A 19,090-nucleotide genomic window follows, 5' to 3' on the forward strand; every position below is an offset into this window, starting at 1 on the left:
TAGCATTTAGCTGGGTGCCTTCGTGGCTTGGAACCGTGGTGAAGATGCTGATCCCCATCGTCGTGTTCCTCCTGCTGATCTTCTGTGTGTGCCAACTAGGGCTCTGATGTGCAAAAGCTGTTCCAGCAGTGCGATGATAATGGTAACAATCAGTAATAGAAACAATAATAACAGAGGGCCTCATGAGACACAGGAAGCACAAGTTCAAACTTGGGAAACTAATGAGCCTAAATATTGCATGATGGCCATATACAATACTGGGGATGACGTAGATAACTATTACCACACCACAATGAAACAACCCGACAATTTGGAAAATTACAAAGAGGTATAGGTGGATCTGGCAGGTGATGGGGGATGTATATATAAGACCTGTACTCCTGAAGAATATGCAATGCGAGGAGAGAGTTTCCGAAGCATGTGTGGAGCATGGATGCCCATCAAAGGTAGCCCTCTGTGGGACGAGGATATTAGAAGGGCTGAGGAACTCCAACGTACTGGGGGAGGGTATTTGGTACTTTAAGAGTAACGAAAGGGAGGAATGTTGGTAAGGAAACGATCCTTGCCCCCCCTTGCGTCACTCCAGGCGAATAAGCGTACATAGTAGCAAAGGGGGAGGCACAACCACCAACCACGTGCTTCTGTCATATGCAAACCCATAGCAAACAACACATAGAATATAACCCTAGCCTTGTAGTAAGACATCATTTTGAACTAGGTCCAACGCCATCTTTTTACTAGGCCTGTAAATCCATCTCTCTGTAGAAATGCAGCTCTCCCATCCCCAGCGCCTCGCACAGTCAGCTCACACCATAGCCTCCCCCTGCCAGCTCCGCGCGAGCCCTGTTCTGACGGAGGTCCACACAAGAACACTTATTGGGGTACACCTTTTCAGTGTGGAGGCTGATCCTTATTTAGGTCCCATTTAATGGGTGACCTCAGAGGATAGGTTTCACAGAAGATTCCTCATAATGTATGGGGGCTCCTGTCCTTAGGCATGAGGTGCATGGGGCTGTTGCCCATTTCAGAAACAGTTGTGTTGTTTCATAAGAACTTGGGGCCACATTTCAGTGAGGAACTATTTTTTCTTTTTATTCGACCTTCATAGGAAGTGTGTGGTCCCCGAATTATAAATCACTCGGTGAGTCTTCAAGAGTGAGGTTTTTGTAGAAATGTTTTTTTAAAAAGCAATGAACTTCGTCCATAGAGTAAAATTATGTGGTGTTATTCACAGGGTATCCCGGTCTGGGGAGTTAACAAACCAACGGGACACACACCATGTGGAGGGTGCTCAATGTGCGCCCAAACTACACGTAGCACATCCATCGAGATCGGATGGCATACACCATGGCAACAGAGGAGTTTCACCAATTGCAAATCCAAAGGGGTAATTTACCTCATCACGTGCCCATGTTCCTTACGATACATAGGCATGACAACGAGAGAAGTGAAAACAAGACTTATTGAACACAAATCATGTGTTCGCACAAAAAAATTGACAGCCCCCCTTGTGAACCATTTCGTGAAAAAAGGTCACAAACAAGAAGATTTCACATGGACCATCTTGGAAAAATTAACCCCACCCAGAAGGGGCGGGGATTTCGGAAAAATGCTCCTGAAACGAGAACAACTCTGGATTTTTAGACTCAATACAGAGAAAAATGGACTCAATGAAGAAATCCAGTGGAACAGCCTGGCTCTAATGAAATGAAGATATTGTTCAAAAAAGAGATGAAGAAGCATGACAAGAAACTCCACATGGGATTTCGTCTACTGGGGATACACCTGTAAAAATGATAATGTACACCCCCTACATATGTGGAACCTCCTCTCTGCAGTCAAGCGGTGCTGAGGCCCCGCCCGGCACCCCCTTACACATAACACAATCACTAAGTACCCCAATAAGGAATCGCAATTACGCCCAAGTCCCCTGCCCAGCACCCGCGATGAAGACAGAAGGCGAATACATATGTAGGTGGCATAAACAAAATATGGACACTGCTTAGAATAACAAATTATCTTTGCCCTTTCCCCCTTTTTTCAAAAACCAAATAAGGGAACGAGACCACTGCACCTTAAAAAGGATTGCCGTAATAAACACAGGAGTTAAAAGTAAATAAGGCTGCTGCCCCAGCTATTCTTGCAGCAAAAATGTATATTCCTTAAATGTAACTCTAGTCACTCTAAGATGGCCCCCAAAAACGAGGATCAGCAACAGCGAAAACGGCCATCGTATAAATGCCGCCGTTGCCGGGCAACGGCTGCAAAAAACAGAACAGCTTTTCGGCGTCTCACAGACACCAGGAAGCATTCGTGACACACGGTGAGTGATCTCCTAGACGAACGCGATTTATGCGTCGACACCTACGACCCCTTTTAAAATTAAGATCCCTCGTGCACGACCGCGAACTGTTACTGGGACAGCAGCCGCGCACGCGATCGGTATCTTTACAAGCATTCGGGCGCACATCAACGCCCGATGGACAGGTATGCAGACTTGTTCACCGCGCATGAATGCGGACAGATGCATTCCCATATGGCCCACGCGCATGTGACTGGGATGGCCCCTCTTCACGAAAAGTGGCGTTCCTTAGAATAAATGGCTTCCCCGCACTGTGCCGCGAACAGCTACACCAACGGCTGCAGGTGCGAATGGAAGCAAACATAGAGATATAAGCGCACACCAGCGCTCCGTCTGTCAAACCCAAAACAGACGGTACCAGGCATCCCTATAGTCGTATTACGATTCGCTTATGATACAGCACTACGAGGTCTCATGCAGGTTTTTTTGTCTTCTAAAATACACCTTGTTAATGTCTTGCAGGACTGGAGACACGCATGATACAAAAAAGACCCGGCTGTCAGCGTCTATATATATATAAGGTAATCACCAACTGCCTTTTATGTCAACTTTAGCCCAAATTGCCAATGACTGTTAAAAAAATTTTAGCATATCAATTTAATTGTATAAAATCAATAGAAAGTACTATAGAATAAAACTTCAACAATCACTGTGACCTCAAGATCTAAAACCCATTTCTGGTTTGATTTCTCTTAGGTAAAAGGGATGATGGTGTCTATGCCCCTCCCATACCCCTGATCTCATAGAGACAAGCCAAAATCAAGGTCCTGAAGAAGATGATCAATTAAATTCATCGAAACCGGTCGACCATTTTTTAACTAAGGATATCCCAAAAACCAACCCGGGATACCCTGTGAATAACACCACATAATTTTACTCTATGGACGAAGTTCATTGCTTTTTAAAAAAAAATTTCTACGAAAACCTCACTCTTGAAGACTCACCGAGTGATTTATAATTCGGGGACCACACACTTCCTATGAAGGTCGAATAAAAAGAAAAAATAGTTCCTCACTGAAATGTGGCCCCAAGTTCTTATGAAACAACACAACTGTTTCTGAAATGGGCAACAGCCCCATGCACCTCATGCCTAAGGACAGGAGCCCCCATACATTATGAGGAATCTTCTGTGAAACCTATCCTCTGGGGTCACCCATTAAATGGGACCTAAATAAGGATCAGCCTCCACACTGAAAAGGTGTACCCCAATAAGTGTTCTTGTGTGTTAAAATATTGTTTCGAATAACACTTCGGGAAAAACTTTGAAGTCTAACTCAATGCCTCCCTGAATGTGACTTAGTCTGACGGAGGTCCAGCCATGCCTTGTTACAATCCCGTAGTATAATTTCCGAAGGAATGTGCTCTGCAGAGAGCGTGAGACAGTAACAAGTCATAAGCCCAAGTGCCCATTCATCTCCACTAAACTGCCTGTGCCCTCTCAACCCCCACCCAGTCAGGCCAGAGCCCATCAGCTCCGACCCCCCAGGTCCTTTCATGCTGATCATACTAATACCCATCTGACCCGACCGCACCTCGATCACTCCAGGACCCCCGCCACAGCCCTAATCCTGTGTAGCAGTATATCTTCCCAAAAGCAACACATGTCCACCTATATCACTAAGGCCCAAAATGACAGATGGTAGATCAAAACCTTTGGGGTGGGCACTTGGGTGCTAGAATTGTGGTATCAAAGAGAATCCAAAGTGTAGAAGTTGGAATGCCAATATATTAGCTCATGTGACCTAAGTACCCCTATTCATGCAAGATTTTTATGTGTGCCATTATTTCTGCATTATCAGTTCCTGTTGTTTAGTTTAGTTAGATATGTTGCTCCCTTGCCTTGACCTTCACACCGCAGAGATGAGCCCAGCGGACCCATGTGTGCCAAGACCTATTGCCATCTTATACCCCATATAGTATCAACTGTTCTATATGCCACTCTCCAATCCGATGCAAGAATGTGTACTCTATGCATGTCGTCATCAGTGATGTTGTGTGTCCTTTTAATGGGCTGCCTGTGTAATGTTTCCGCAGAGCGCTTTTGGGCAGCAGAGTTCTTTGCTGGCAATTTTTATGATTATATAAACTTTGTTATCTGTGCAACTAATCTCCTGGTCTCATTCCCCTGTCAGGGAGTTTAGCTTATTTTCGCATATCATTGTGACACATGCTTTATGGGTGCCTTTAAAGCCGAAAGACATTTGGGGCCTGTATATTGCACACTTACTGTCGATCAGCAGTGACTAATCTGGGGGATCTGACCAGTAATCTGTTTTTTTAAAGTTTGGGACCGACTTGTTTTTTGTATTGTGGGAGGAGGTGTGGTGTTGCCGTCTGTTCTGAAGTATGGGTTGATTTGTTTTGTTTATGCTTTAAAAAGGAAAATAAAAACAGTTTAAAAAAAAAAGGCACTGACGTCACTCTGCCCCTGGCAGAACCAAGAAACTGGGATGCTTTGAGAATGATGTATGATCAGTACTTCTTGGCCACTCAGCCGTTCAGAGAAAGGGTAACTCTGCATCCTGTAAGATTCAGCATGAAATGTAATGATCTCCCCGTTTGTTCCCAAAAACGACCCTAATTCTGGTAGAAGCCTTGAAATTAACCATACCCTCTCAGGAACCACCTCTTCGTAAAAGGTATGAAACCGACCAACAGAATAAGAGGCAGACATAGGAACAAAACTGAAATAAGCACTGATGAAGGAGTTACTCTTTGAGCTCAGCTTTTAATGACTTACTCTGAACCTAGCTAGTTTCCTGCTGAATATTTAGTGAGCGCTGACCAAAACAGTGCCACAGGGAGAGTAAGTCAGCAGTACATAAAGCAACTGTGAATTAGTCGTTATCACACCAAATGCAGCAGTCAAATACACTGTCACAGCTCACAAACTACCAGTTTGCTTTGCGTCTACTATTGTGATGGGGAATAGACAGAGTAGGCATATAATGGCAGAGCCACTGTTATCCATAGTTTCCAATGAATAATCTCTGCCCCACGCCTTTAGCATTTTGGAGTGCCGCTGGTATGGACAGAAGTGACACCAAAGTGTAAGCGTTGACATGTTATGTGTTGGGGAAATATCAGTGAATGAGCTTTGAGCACTATCCAAGTAGCACATTTTCTAATGTCTGAGTTTTTGTGAAATAATGCTGTAGTAAGTGCAGTAACCAAACCAACATCATTGCCCTTTAACATCACTCCCGCATGTCACCCAGTGCATGACTGTTCACCCCTTTTAAGAGATGGTTTTATAAATGTGTAGCAGCAGACAAACGTATTGTGACAATCTTGCCTCATTCTCTTTTGCAGAATTTGTATTTCTTCTGGCAGAATTATGGGGGATAGATGACTCTGCAAGATACCAGGCTGTGGAAATCCTGGACAGGTAATACATTAAGCGCCTTTGAAAAGTACTGACACGTCTGTCATATCAGCTTTTAAACATGTCAATTATGAACTCTAGCACAGAAAGGAAATCAAGCACTTCATCACAGGGCCTACAACTTGTGATAAAACTGTTAGGAACCTTGCATAATGATCTTGACAAATCCATCATAGCTGGTCTATCTCATTCCACTGAGGCCCCTCATTTGACCCAAGAACTTCATTTGCTCCCTTTGGAAAGCATAAAAGAATTACACATGCACCCCTCTCTTACTAATCCATACACGCCTGCAAATATATCAAGCACATATGAGTTTTGTTTCAGGCATATAAACAAGAAGACTTAGAAACAATAATTGCTCAGGGAGGAGACCCCAGCATTTTAGACAGACCAAGCATTTATTGATCCTTTCCAAGAGCGGTATCAAAACTTTTAAGAATAAACTCAGAGACATTCAAACTCAGCCTGCTATGCTATCTTTCAGGAACAATAGAAAATCCTATTTAACGTCAAGTACCTGAATATCTGATTCAGTAGCTGCATCACTCTGTTTTTCTCGTCTGCTACCCCTCAGTTTCCCTCTCCCTTTCTTCACTTCCTTCTAGCTAATATGGCTATTTGTAAATGTGTATTCCTTGAACAGTATCTTCATGTTTTTCATATTTAAACTGCTTGAATACCCCTGTGCTTTGTGTGCTATAAAAACCAACCAGAAGAAATAGATTCTTAGTATTGTTAAAAGATGACACAAAATCCATATAATAAACTATATCAACTTAAAACTGTACAATATTGGCACAGGGGAGTCTGTAAATGCCAACAAAGCCATCTGTAGAATATTTGCAAATGTGTTCTCAAAGAAGCAAAAAATAAATTAATCACATACGCAAAAGGCACCCAGAGCAACCTGTCAACAGGCCAACTAAATAATTTTAGCAAAATATTTGTATCTGGCAGTTTTGAGCATTACCACTCTTTTTGTGTGATCTTGAATTCAAAGTATGTATGTATTATACCTTTGCGCACCCTTACATTCCATTTGATGGGCACATTTCGTCATTGAAATCTTTTCTCTGAAATACTTGGTTTTATTCTCAGAATTATGCTAAAACAAAAGTTTATTTTGACTTTCTCAAAATACCTTCATAAAATCTGGCTACTAAATTGACTGCAGCTCTACAGCTGTGCATCATTTGCCAATTAGAAACGTTTTTTTGAATTTACAATCATTATTTGCTTTTTTTATTTGGCTCAAGTAGCGGGCATTCTCCTGTCACAGTCAACTGTAATAACTGATTACAGTTGGTAGTGATGTCATTTTATTACAGGTTCGTAGCGATGTCACAACTAGACTGTGATAAGAACATGATTTACAGGGTTGTATATAGGTTTTGCAGGCTACCATGTATCATAGTGAGATTAGGATTTTCCCTCTCGGCCATGGATTGATGTAATTTAGAAGAATTCCTTTGGGATGGAACAGTGCACTGGAAAACTAACGGAGGAGCAGATCATTATCTCAGGTATGGGGTAGTTAGCACTGGTTGTTAGCTGTAATTTCTTTGTGCAATGATTGTCAACAGAGGTGATTTCTGAGTCAAGCACCTCATTATTGTTATAGTGAATATGTGCGAAAAAGGTTTGATACAGTCTTTGTTCATTTCAAAATCAGACAAAATCCCAGTTTTAATACCTTTCATCAAACTAAGTGAAACATGCTGACATGGTCAAATACATTCGCTTTTCAAGTCCCACAGACCTCTTCATCAGATGGTGGCGATACTTCAGAATGAACAACAGAGAAAGCCACAGTTCTGGACAATTCCTTTAGTTAAAGCAGTTCTAATTTCATTTACTGCATAATATTGAATAGTGTATAAACATATAATGTATGTTAGGTAGTTTTTTCTGTTAGACCTTTTGTTCCAAGTGAGATCTGTTTTCCAGGTATATGATTATAAACACAGAAGAGAAGTACAAGAATTCCATCACACCACGAGAGGGCAATGAAAGAGCAGAGGTGGACAGCTGGTCCATTATCAAAACACAACTCTGTGAGACATTCGTTCTACGTCTTGTGTCCTGTGTACAAATTGCAAGCAAGCTGGCATTTCACTGCAATGTAAGTAGTATTTAATTGCAAATGGTGCAAACCCTATTTCCACCACAGGCGGCGAATTTCAATTATGGGTTTGCAAAGGCTCTTACATTTCCAAATTGCAAGTCCCCCTCAACCCCAACAAAGCGATCATTGATTTAATCCATGAAATTTCCTGGTTTGTGGATTCACACATGCATATGTGTTTCAAAGAAAGAAGGTTTTGGATTAACTCAATGGCTTTCTAATTTGCTTCCCATGAGCATCAAACTAAACATACAGAAAATAAATGGCACAAAAAGGGGAAAAATACCATAGGGAAAGATGCTCAAGTGATAGCCATTCTCATAAAGCTAGTCACTACAGCCCATCAGTTATGATTACCTATGGGTATATGAGTCTTGGGTGGTTGATTGGAAGTACAGCATTTGGGATATATGGTAGTGATCATGAGGGGATCATTAGTTCCAACATAGTGCACCAGAGGGAAAATAAGATCCTTGTATGGGACATAGCCTGTTTACTGAGCAAGATATTAGATGGCACTCTCTTACCCATAATTACCAGATCATTATGATCCAGGAAACTTGGCCAACACAAGCCTGTTTTCCTTCAAGGTTGTTCCCTGTACCATATTCCAGCAACCAGAACAGGGAACAAGGGGAGGCCATCTAGAGGTCTAGCCACAAGATCATTGGGTGAGTAGACCTATTGAATAGAGGCAAAGTAGCTAACTGATGGATGACAAGGTAATTTGTTGAGAATGTACATTGTAAATGGTCAAGACGACTCACATAACAGGGGGAGTCAATAATAGAAATCATAAATGTATGTTGAATTTGCATGCTGTTAGCAACTCACGGGAGATGTCACTGATATAATGAGTTGTTTCTGTAAAGAACATGGATAACTGAGTCAAGACGGTATTGCACATAATGAAATATTCGTTGTTTGTTTTTCCTTTTTTCTCTTTTTTTCTTTTTATTGTCCCATTAATCCTACCTATTCCCACTCCTAATTTCCTGTCTTCACACACAAAGTTGATACATACCATCAATGGATCAAATCTATATATATATATATTGAATACATATGTAATATACAAATTGTTTTGTAAAAAATAAGCCCGGCGAGAATGGCCTTGCTGGCCGAAACAAGTGTTAGCATGTGCAGGCACTATTTCACAATCATCAATGGTCCTAAGGACAAAATAAAAAGTATGAAATAAACTGATAAAGGTTCAAATAATGTATTAGAAGCACCTGGTGCTCATATAGGAGAACATCCTAAACAATTTGTACTTTAACTGGAGGAGTGACTAACTTCTGGTACTCCTTCCAAGCGACAGGTAACCACCTAAAAATCATGAGCTTTCTGGCCCTGTAAACCATTCTATATACCCACCAATTTATTGCTTATCCCTAGCCTGAGCCATGGGTCCAGCAAAGCTAAGCAATCAAGGTCCTGTTTACCCTTTCTCTCTGGAAAAGGGAACCAATAGGAGGGCCATGCGCTGGAAAGCAGACAGGGGGATTGACATGCTGGGGTAAGTTGTGATAGTTAATAAACAAAATGTATTGACTGCCCTCAGTGTTAATACCTTGACTGATCTACTGATAGGGGCTTTTATTTACTTCATTACAAAGTCTAGAGAGGTCTTCTTTTGCACCATAAAAATTGACCCATCCAAAGGCAGGGCTAATCCCAAGTCTTGGCTTTCAGCTAGCTTTAACGATAAAAAGAAAGTACTTCTGAATGCTCTAAAGTCTGAAAATAGTAACGTTGCTAATATTAGACAACGACATAGCGACTATAATAGGGCATTGACAGCCTGGAAATGTGAGATTGTTTGGGGACACTGGGATGCACTTTGCAACGCCGCCATTATGAATGGCAAGAGATTTTGGCGGATCATCAAAAATTATTCCTCTGGTCTCGATTTGGGATGCCCAGAAGTTCCTAAAATGTATGTCTCAGAGCAGGACTGGGTTCAACACTTTAGCAATCTTTACAGTATTACAGCCAGGTAAGGGACAAAGAACACTATAATTCACCAGGTGTTCAACTAGAACCCTTGTCAGTGAAAGATCTTGAAATAGTTTTAGGCCGACAGAAACCATGCAAGGCTCCGGGAGCTGATGGGGTCCTAAATGATCTCTTTCATTCCTGCATGGAGTAATAGACCCCTTTTCTTACGCAGGTTTTTAATGCCCTTTTGACCTCAAATTTTATCCATGCAAGCTGGAAGACTGGGACGATTGTAGCCATTTATAAGAAAGGTACAAAATCACTACCATCATCCTATCGCCCTATTGCACTGCCGGATGAGACATCAAAGATGTTCTCTGGTCTCCTGTTGAAAATACTTGAGGAATGTGTCTTTGAGAATAATGACCTTTCCGACACTCAGCTGGCCCTTGGGCCTGGGATGGGGACGATGAATCAATGCGTCAATCTCTATTTGCTCCTGTCTAAATACGTTTTTCTACTGGGGACCCCTGTCTATGTGGCTTTTTACAGACCTCATTTCAGAATTTGATTATATAGATGGCGGTCTCCTGTGCACTACCCTTGATGCTATGGGTGTCTCAAGGCCTTTGCTGAGAACCTTAGTCGTTACATACCGACTCTACTGGCCGTGTTCAATATGGTCAAAGAGGAGAAGTGAGTAGAAGTATCAATGTGGAAAAGGGTGTTCAGCAGGGGTGTGTGCTTGCATCACTCCTTTTTAACCTCTATATTCATATTTGACCTTCATTCCTAGAAAGCCTTGGTGCTGATGTACCACAGTGAGAGGCAGGAAGTTGTCCGTCTTATGCTATTCAGATGACACAGCTCTTTTAGCAAAAAACAAAACAAGTCTCTCCAAACTCTTGTTGAGGGATATGTAAACTTTATGACCCATAGGGGATTGAAGGTAAATATTAACAAATGATCAATTGTGTGCTTCTCAGCTCAACGACTCCATCACCCACTGATCCTATTTGCTGGACAAAGACTAAAAGTATTACAGAGTTTTGAATACTTAGCCTGGAAGGACAACTTCGCCATTCGTATGCGGAAAATGAAACAGGCTATATAGGCAGAATTTTTAGATTTGCCAAGAACTTGAGACAATCATCTGTAAGTCACATGCCTCCTTGGTTTTAGAGGGAAGTGCATGGCTACAGGAGTTTATGGTGGTGAACTGTGAGGTACGTGTAATTTGGATGGGCTTGAAGTCGAGCAGAATCATTTCCTTGCCCGTCTTCTGGGTGTGCCCCCGACCACGGCACTTTACATCACCCATCTTGAAACCGGGCTCACCCATATTTCGGACACCTTACTGCTTAAGTTTGTTTTGTTTTGGCTTTCCCTGTGCTTCGACCAAGTGACCACATTTCTGATCAAATGTATTTTGTCTTTGGGTAACCTTCACAAAATCGAATGGCTATTTTATATCAAAACAAAACTAGAATCATGTGTCTGAAATGCTGTTTCGAAAATTCATCTAGTCTTACCACGATCTCCGCAAAAGTGTTAAAAAGCAAGTTCTTGGTGCTGTGGGGCTGCAAAAGGGAGGATCTGAATCTTTCAAATACTTCTGTAAGGAAGTATCTCTATCTTTCCCCATTTTCAGAGATGTGCAGGTATCTTGAGTGGTAACCATTTACCATCATCGGTCCTGTGCCGAGTCAGAGGATCTCGTCCCATTAATAAGGAAAGGAAATGTCCCTAACATACCAAAACCCAGACAGTTCTTAAAAATTGCCAGAACACCCCCTGATTCAAGCCTTCGGCTACTAGGTGGTTATATCTATTACGCTAATGTAACACCAAAAACATATAGGCCAGCCTGATGGCGCAAATCCAAGCCATTGGTCAATTTATACTGTACTGAGATGAGGAGGCCTTACTGGGAGGAAAAGTCAAAGAGAAACCCCAGTCAATGTTGTAGTTTTTTTTTTCTCTTATTAATACATTGCAACCAATAAATAGTGAAGAGAAAAGAAGCCCGGGGTTGTTGTGGAGTGGTGGACATAGTAGAAGAAGTGGTTGCAGCATAGCGAAGAAAGAAGAACAAAGAGACAGGAAGAATTATTCAGAACAATTATTGGAAGTGTGAGACAGGCATGGTATCAAGAGAGACACAGACTCAAAGATGTTAGTTTCAAAACCTTTATTTACTAAGGTTCTTGGGTTGGTGTAATGCCTGGCTGGCCCCCACTCTAAAGGGATTGTTTCCTTAATGAATTCTAAGGGCCGTCAATGTTTAAGAGTCCAAAACAATAGTCTGCTTGTTTCTAAACCTATGCTTGCCCTCACTCTTAACAAAAATGGGTTAGGAAGTCTTCAAAAAGGATAAATAGTGGTTCAACAAAAGTAGGAAACCATGGTTGGTTTCGGGTGACTTTCACACCAGGTGTGGGGCAGGTCAGCTTCACAAAAATGAGATGAACCAACAAAGGGCTGTTCATCAGACCTTCAAGTTCTAGAACACAACTGAAAGAAATATACAGAGCTCCTTTCCGTGCTTCTTGGGGTTCCCTTTCCCAAGCTTTAACATCAAAGTATTCCACTTCTCTTGGATTCAAACACAAGTTCAGCTGTCACAAAATAATAGGTATTCCACTTTGTTAGGCCTCTCAGGGTTTCCCTTCCCCAAACTTAGGCCCCTCTTGGATTCAAACACAAGTTCAGCTGTCAAGATGTACTTTTCCCTTTATATTGAGTTATTTCATACACATTTCACGTGTGGGGGTACAATCAGAGTCTTTTGAAACCGCCAGGTTCTTTGCTTCTCCTAGGCGTGACTATTCTGATCGGAATCCCCTCTCTTTATTCCTAGCTTTTTTCTTTCAACCTCTCACCTTCAGCACCCCTTTCTTGCTTTCCATTGTTTATTTTACTTTCTCGTGCACTCTTGCACCTTCCTCTAATTTGTTCTATTGGTTTTGTGCCTCTTGTACACTTTCCAAACTATCCTTTCTTTAATGTGCACAGTTGCAACTGTTTGTTTTCTTCCTGTGCCTCTGCACACTTTAAACACTTTCCTTTCCTTGACATGCACACTTGCACCTATTCGTTTTCTTCCTGTGTCTCTGCACACTTTCACACCCTTTAAAAGTCTTTACTTTCCTCCTTCACCGCTGGCGCCTTTTCCTTCTTTCTGCTTTCCTTAAACAGCTTTCTTAAGCTTCCTTTCGGTTTCCGCTCTGTGCCGCTTTATACACTTTCTCTCGCTTTTCCTTGCCGCTTTACAAACTGTGTCTTTCTCCCGCTCTGTTGCAATCAATCACACGCTCCTGAGTTTCTCTCTCACTGACATGAAACTCACCGGGCAGTGTCACGTTGATGAGCGATCTCTCTGGATACACAGGGCTGAGGTCAGGGTCTCACCACCTGCCCCTCAGACGCCCTTGGGACAGGCACCAGTGCCAAGTGATTGAGCATTTCACCGGACACCTACAGCAGGATGCAGGCTGCCTCGCTCCGGCTCCTTGGAGGCACGGCTCCCTAGCCACAGTGCAGCCCCTCACAAACACACGGCCAGCATCTCGGCATGTTGTTCTCTTCCAGGTTTCAGGTCCTGCTGCTCTCTGCTCCTTGACCTCTCTGGTCGGGACAATATCCCCAGCTCTCTCACTCCTCTGTAAAAAACCACACCTTTTATAGACACCCTTGGGACAGGCACCAGTCCGTAGGCTCCCTGTTGCCTCCCCACAATCAGGATGGCACCACTCGGGGAAGAGCCTTGGGCGGCTGGAAACTGCAGGCAGTACACTGTGTGTTCTCGCCCCTATTTCCAGCCACCTGATTGGCAGAGCACCCTTCTCTAGTTTCGAATTAGTTATACAATACCAAATGGGCATTAAGATATGCAGAGCCTCCTCCTTCAATGTATCTATGCATGGAGGTTTACCAACTTTACTTTAGTTAGTACAAGGTAATTTGGTTTCCATCTCTTTGGCTACAAAATAAGAATATTTATTGGCATTACACTCAAGATGGCCCTTAATATTTTAATATAAAAATACGGAGGATAAAAGCTGATAAGCATTTCAAGCTACGGATGTTTTGATTCATAGTTTTCAAAATTGTATCTCTAACAAATGCTTTCTATCCTTTAATGTCATCCTGTAATCCTGAAAAATGTACATTTGCAGTGTTTAGGGTGAAAGACAGATACAATGATTTAAATGAAGACATTGTTTAAGGATTCAAATTGTATTTTATTATATGATTTAATTAGCGACCAAAACAATCATGTTTTATTGCTTGTGCATCGTGAAATTAAGGGTGTAATGGGTTTGTACGTAATTCAGTATCAGTCGTTTTAATGTGTCTTTCAGATGATCAACAATAACACTGCCTTAAAGTTTATGCAGTCACTCGGCTACTCCTACAAGAAAGAAGAGCTACTGCAATCCGAGCTCACTGTGCTGAAGGCTTTACAGTTTCAAATGAATGTGTGCAGCCCATTTAGCTTTGTGGAAATGCTTTTGGAGGTTCTTGGTAAGTTGCTGTTTTGAACATGGCTATGAAGTAGGTCTGAAATTGCACTTCTGAGAGGTTTGGCCACTGACTTATTGTTGTGCTGAATAGAGTTGTCCACTGGCATGTGCTTGTGCTGAAGAAATTCTAGTATAAACAGAAAATACAGATTTGTCTAACTTTCATGAAGGGAATTACTACCCTTATTAAAGATGCAGAGATCGGCATTACATATTGCTTTTTTTTCATTTCAATCTAGTAGTAAGAAACCATCAACACATGCAATCCCTAGTCAACACACAGATTAACCCAGTCACACAATCTTGGTTTTTGTTATTTACCCTTCCTCAAATGATACTAACAGGTTGGAATCAGAGCTCTGATGGCTGCAAAATAATTGTTGAATGGAATCTTAATCTTCGATCTTTGGTAGTGGGCAACTTGACAAGAGCTGGCGTGAAGCCTATAAATGTTAATAAGCAGATTTTGGATTGGATTAACCATTTTGCAATGCATTTTGAACTGGTTAGTTCTCCCCACTAAAAAGATTCCTATCAATGAGTAGGCTAGAGATATAAAACTCCTGAATGATGCCAATATGCACAAGATGGTCATTCTCTAACTTAGTTCTGACATTGCTCTCATTGTCTGACGTTTGCCCAGGAAGTTGCCACTTCCCACCCTCTTAAACTATTGGCATTTTTAGAATTGATATTTATCTGCCGTGAACAGAAAAATATTGGTGATTATTCATAGGCACAATAAGACTCTAAGCACTCTTGAATCTGTGCCAGTTATCCCTTGGATTGAGGAAGTGTGAAGGTATCATGAAGTAAGACACAAATTCAAAATTGGATCTCAAATCTTTATTTACCTTAAAAGTCAGGATGGAGTAATGCCTAACTTGCCCTATACTAAGATGGGATTTCCCCACCTAAAGAAAGCTAAGGATAGTCTGCGTCAGCATGTCCAACTCAAAAGTATGTCTGTGTCCAAAACCTATACTTGCCCGCACAATTAACTGAATACAGTGTGTAGGGATGTCAGTATCAAAATGAATAGTGTCCAAAACAAAGTTACAAGCTTCTTCCAGCTCCTGGCTTGTAATCAGCTTCTCCTTCCCCAAGTTTGAAATAATTCACAAGGTATTGGGGTCCCCTTCCCCAAGAGTTCAACTCTTCCGGCTTTTCAAAACAACACCAGTTCAAATCTCCGGCTTTTCAAAACAACACCAGTTCCTTGGGACACCTCACAATTCTTTTGACATCAGTTTAAAGCAACATAATTCCTTGGACACTTTCCAGCTCTTTTATCAGCAGTACTTTTCACAGTTTTACCTAAATTGTTCTGTTTCTTGACTTCAAAATCACATAAGCAGTGGGTGCTAAACACAAGCTTCGAATGGTTAGTGTCCTCCCACGTATTCCTCATCTTTGATATCTTCATTTCCAGCCTTAGCTGCTTCGGAAAAAATGTTCTCGTCGCAAAGGGCGCTGTGCGTCGAGACGGTCGACTCAATGCCCCTCGAGGGCTTCCATCTCGGCCGACGTCATCGTCGAGTACATATACTACGCACAGCGCCCTTTGGCTTTAGTTCTGTTTTTCCGCAATAGTAATTGCTTCGTGATAAATGGCGCGCTTCAGTTTTCTTTGAATACCTGTCGATATGGCCTCTTCTACTCCGAGTACTCTGAAGACGGGCTTCAAGAAGTGTATGCGATGCAGCGCCAAGATGTCCATCACAGTCCTGCATAAAGATTGCCTCTGCTGCCTGGGCATCGAACACGTAACCGGCGACTGTAGATCCTGTCAGTCGATGACTGGTAAGGCCTTAAAACAGTGCAAGGCTAAATTAGCAGTGAGTGGGATTGTTCCCAAATCCCTGTCTACCCCTTCTAAATTGACATCGTCCAATGAGTATAGAGATTCCTCTCCTCACAAAAAATGATCGTAAAAACAATCTCATTCGAGGAGCAGACATTCTCCGTCATCCTCCAAAAAATCAAAGAGAAATCACAGATCACTGTCTTCTTCCTCGTCTTCTTCGTCTTAAAGGTTAGTCTGCCTGACCAAATCTTCTTCTACAGCAGAGTGGGAACTCTTTAGGAGAAAATTAAATAAGATCTTCGATGATCAGGCTCCAATACCTTTGAAGCACAAGAAGACTGGCCATGCTAAGGTTTCTGACAAGCATGACGCCAAGGCTAAAACCTATGCGCCCTTGTGCCCGGGTAAGCCTAAGACTACTTGAGAGCCTTTGAGCACTCGACGAGACAAGAAATCATCGAAGAAATTGTCGAGTCGAGGGCATAGTCCCTTGAAGTATAAATCTAAAGATAAGTCGTCGACACCATCGATGCCACTGACGTCGACAGCATCAATGCCATCAGTACCTAAACCATCGACGCCAGCGATTAAACCATCAATGCCGTCTGTTCAACCTTTGGGAAAAAGTCAGGAAAAGGTATTTAACCTTTACCAAAAAAAGGATTTAAACTACTGATGAGACACCTAGGTGGTCTTCAATTGGATCCAATTAATGTCCAGAAAAAATCTGTTACACCTGATTGTTTTGTTTCGGAAGAAACTAGAGTCAAACAACCTATGACTCATTACAAACAGCCAGTGTAGTTGACACCTCCCCAGAACTAGATTTTGGAAAACCAGATCCTGCTGAACCTGCCGATGCATCTTACAGATCACTAATGTCTAGGGTAGTAGATTTCCTGGGATGGAGTAGACCAGCTCCTGCATTTGAACAGGATGACCTGACAGACATTCTGGACAAGGGGCCACAGAAAGACCCTATTTTACCCTTCCATGTGGCACTGCAGAAGAGAGTTGCAACAAACTGGGAAGCTCCAGAATCCAATCCTGCAATAAATAGAAATTTAACTAACAAATATATTCCATCAAGTAGCGATCCTAGCTACGTTTAAAGTCATCCAACCCCGGAGAGCCTAGTAGTTCAGGCTGCTACTTCTTTCTCCAGACAAACAACGTATCCAACCATACCTCCTGATAGGGATGACAAAAGGAATGATTCTTCAACAAAGAAAGTATTTTCTGCTAGCAGCATGGCCTTAAAATGTGCTGATTCCATTTGTGCCCTGGCAAAGTTTACACACACATCACATCCCTGAGGGTGAGGAAAGAGACGGTTTCTTGAACCTGATAAGGGGTGGCAAAGAGGCCAAATGTGAGTCTCTGCAATTAGGTCTGGATACTGCTGACAGTGTCCGCAGGGCCATGGCGGCAAGCACTGTCATGCGCAGATTTGCGGGGTTGAGGAAGTCAGGTTATGCACCGGATGTACAATCCAGACTCATCAACATGTCCTTTGACGGCTCCCATCTATTTGCAAATAAAGCTGATGAGAGCCTTGAAAAGCTGCAGACCTCAAAGGCGACGGCTAAATCTTTAAGTGCTGCAGCAGATCATCCTGGAGAGGTAGGTCTTTTTGCTACTATTCCTCAGTTGGAAGAGCGAAAGGACAGGCTAGTCAAAGAAGCCACAAAAGATTCCCTCATGGTGGACAAGGGAGAGGTGCTAAACCCGCCCAAGCAGTGGCTACTTTACCAACAGCCGCTGCTTCAGCCACCTCTAAACCACTCTGAGGTCTTGTCTCACAACACCCCGGTGGGAGGCAGACTATCACAGCATTTGAAAGAATGGCAGGGCATTACTTCTGATGCATGGGCACTGGATACAGTAGCCCAGGTTTAGTGCCCCCCTTTCATACATAGATCTCAGGATCATCCACTGGGAAACCATTCACTAAAGTTCTGGATACATTCCTGTTGCAGGAAATGTTAACCCTGCTAGAGAAAGGTGCTATAGAACCAGTACCTGCAATGTAGAGGAACAAAGAATAGTACTCTCCCTATTTCCTAATTTCCAAAAAGGACAGAGGACTGAGACCCATCTTGGACTTGAGATACTTGAACAAGTTCCTCAGGAAGGACAAGTTCAAGATTGTCACACTTTCTCAGATCCTTCGGGCCCTCCAGCTCCAGGATTGGATGGTGTCATTGAACCTTCAGGATGCTTACTTTCATGTGCCAATCCATCACAAGCACAGGAAGTACCTGAGGTTCGCCGTTGATGGTTCTCATTATCAGTTTTGAGTTCTACCATTTGGGCTAACCTCCGCCCAAGGGTTTTCACCAAGCTGATGGCGGTGGTGGCAGGGAGTCTCAGGAGAGGGGGAATTCACGTCTACCACTACCTGGACGATTGGCTGATCAGGGCACCCTGGAACATCTCAGCATAACCTGCCACTCTCTCCACAGACTGGGCGTCTCCCTCAATTACAAGAAGTCCAACATGATACCATCTCAAAGACTCCACTTTATTGGAGCAGTTCTGGATGCATCCCTGGGAAAAGCCTCGCCACCAGAGATGAGGGCTCAAGACATTCTGCAGATGGTCTCCAAATTTCAGAGTACCCAGCATCTCCTAGCCTTTGACTTTCTGAGGTTGCTCGGCCTCATGGCATCCTGCACTTTCCTGGTGCCAGAGGCTTGCCTGAGAATGAGATCTCTACAGTGGGCTCGCAAGCCTCAATGGTCTTAATTCTCAGGCAGGATGACAGATCTCTTTCAGGTTCCAAGCAGGGTCGCACAGGATCTCCTGTGGTGGGCCTGAAAGGGCAACATTCTGAAGGGACAACATTTTTGGCAACCATGGCCAGAGATAACAATAGTAACGGCTGCCTCACTCACAGTCTGGGGAGCCCATACTAACAATCTAACAATCTGACAATCAG

The 19,090-nt window shown here is 42.7% G+C and overlaps 1 protein-coding gene across 1 annotated transcript in view; it reads left to right on the top strand.

Moving 5' to 3' along the window:
• Window positions 1-19,090, top strand: part of CNTD1 (cyclin N-terminal domain containing 1) — a 524,358-nt gene that overhangs the window by 339,364 nt on the left and 165,904 nt on the right. Inside the window, exons 3-5 of the mRNA XM_069634172.1 lie at window positions 5,675-5,750; window positions 7,698-7,872; window positions 14,181-14,343. Of these exons, the coding sequence (XP_069490273.1) occupies window positions 5,675-5,750; window positions 7,698-7,872; window positions 14,181-14,343 (414 nt within the window). The remainder of the gene's footprint in view (window positions 1-5,674; window positions 5,751-7,697; window positions 7,873-14,180; window positions 14,344-19,090) is intronic.

Source organism: Ambystoma mexicanum, chromosome 13, assembly GCF_040938575.1.
Source record: "Ambystoma mexicanum isolate Mex_15411 chromosome 13, UKY_AmexF1_1, whole genome shotgun sequence".
Taxonomy (NCBI): domain Eukaryota; kingdom Metazoa; phylum Chordata; class Amphibia; order Caudata; family Ambystomatidae; genus Ambystoma; species Ambystoma mexicanum.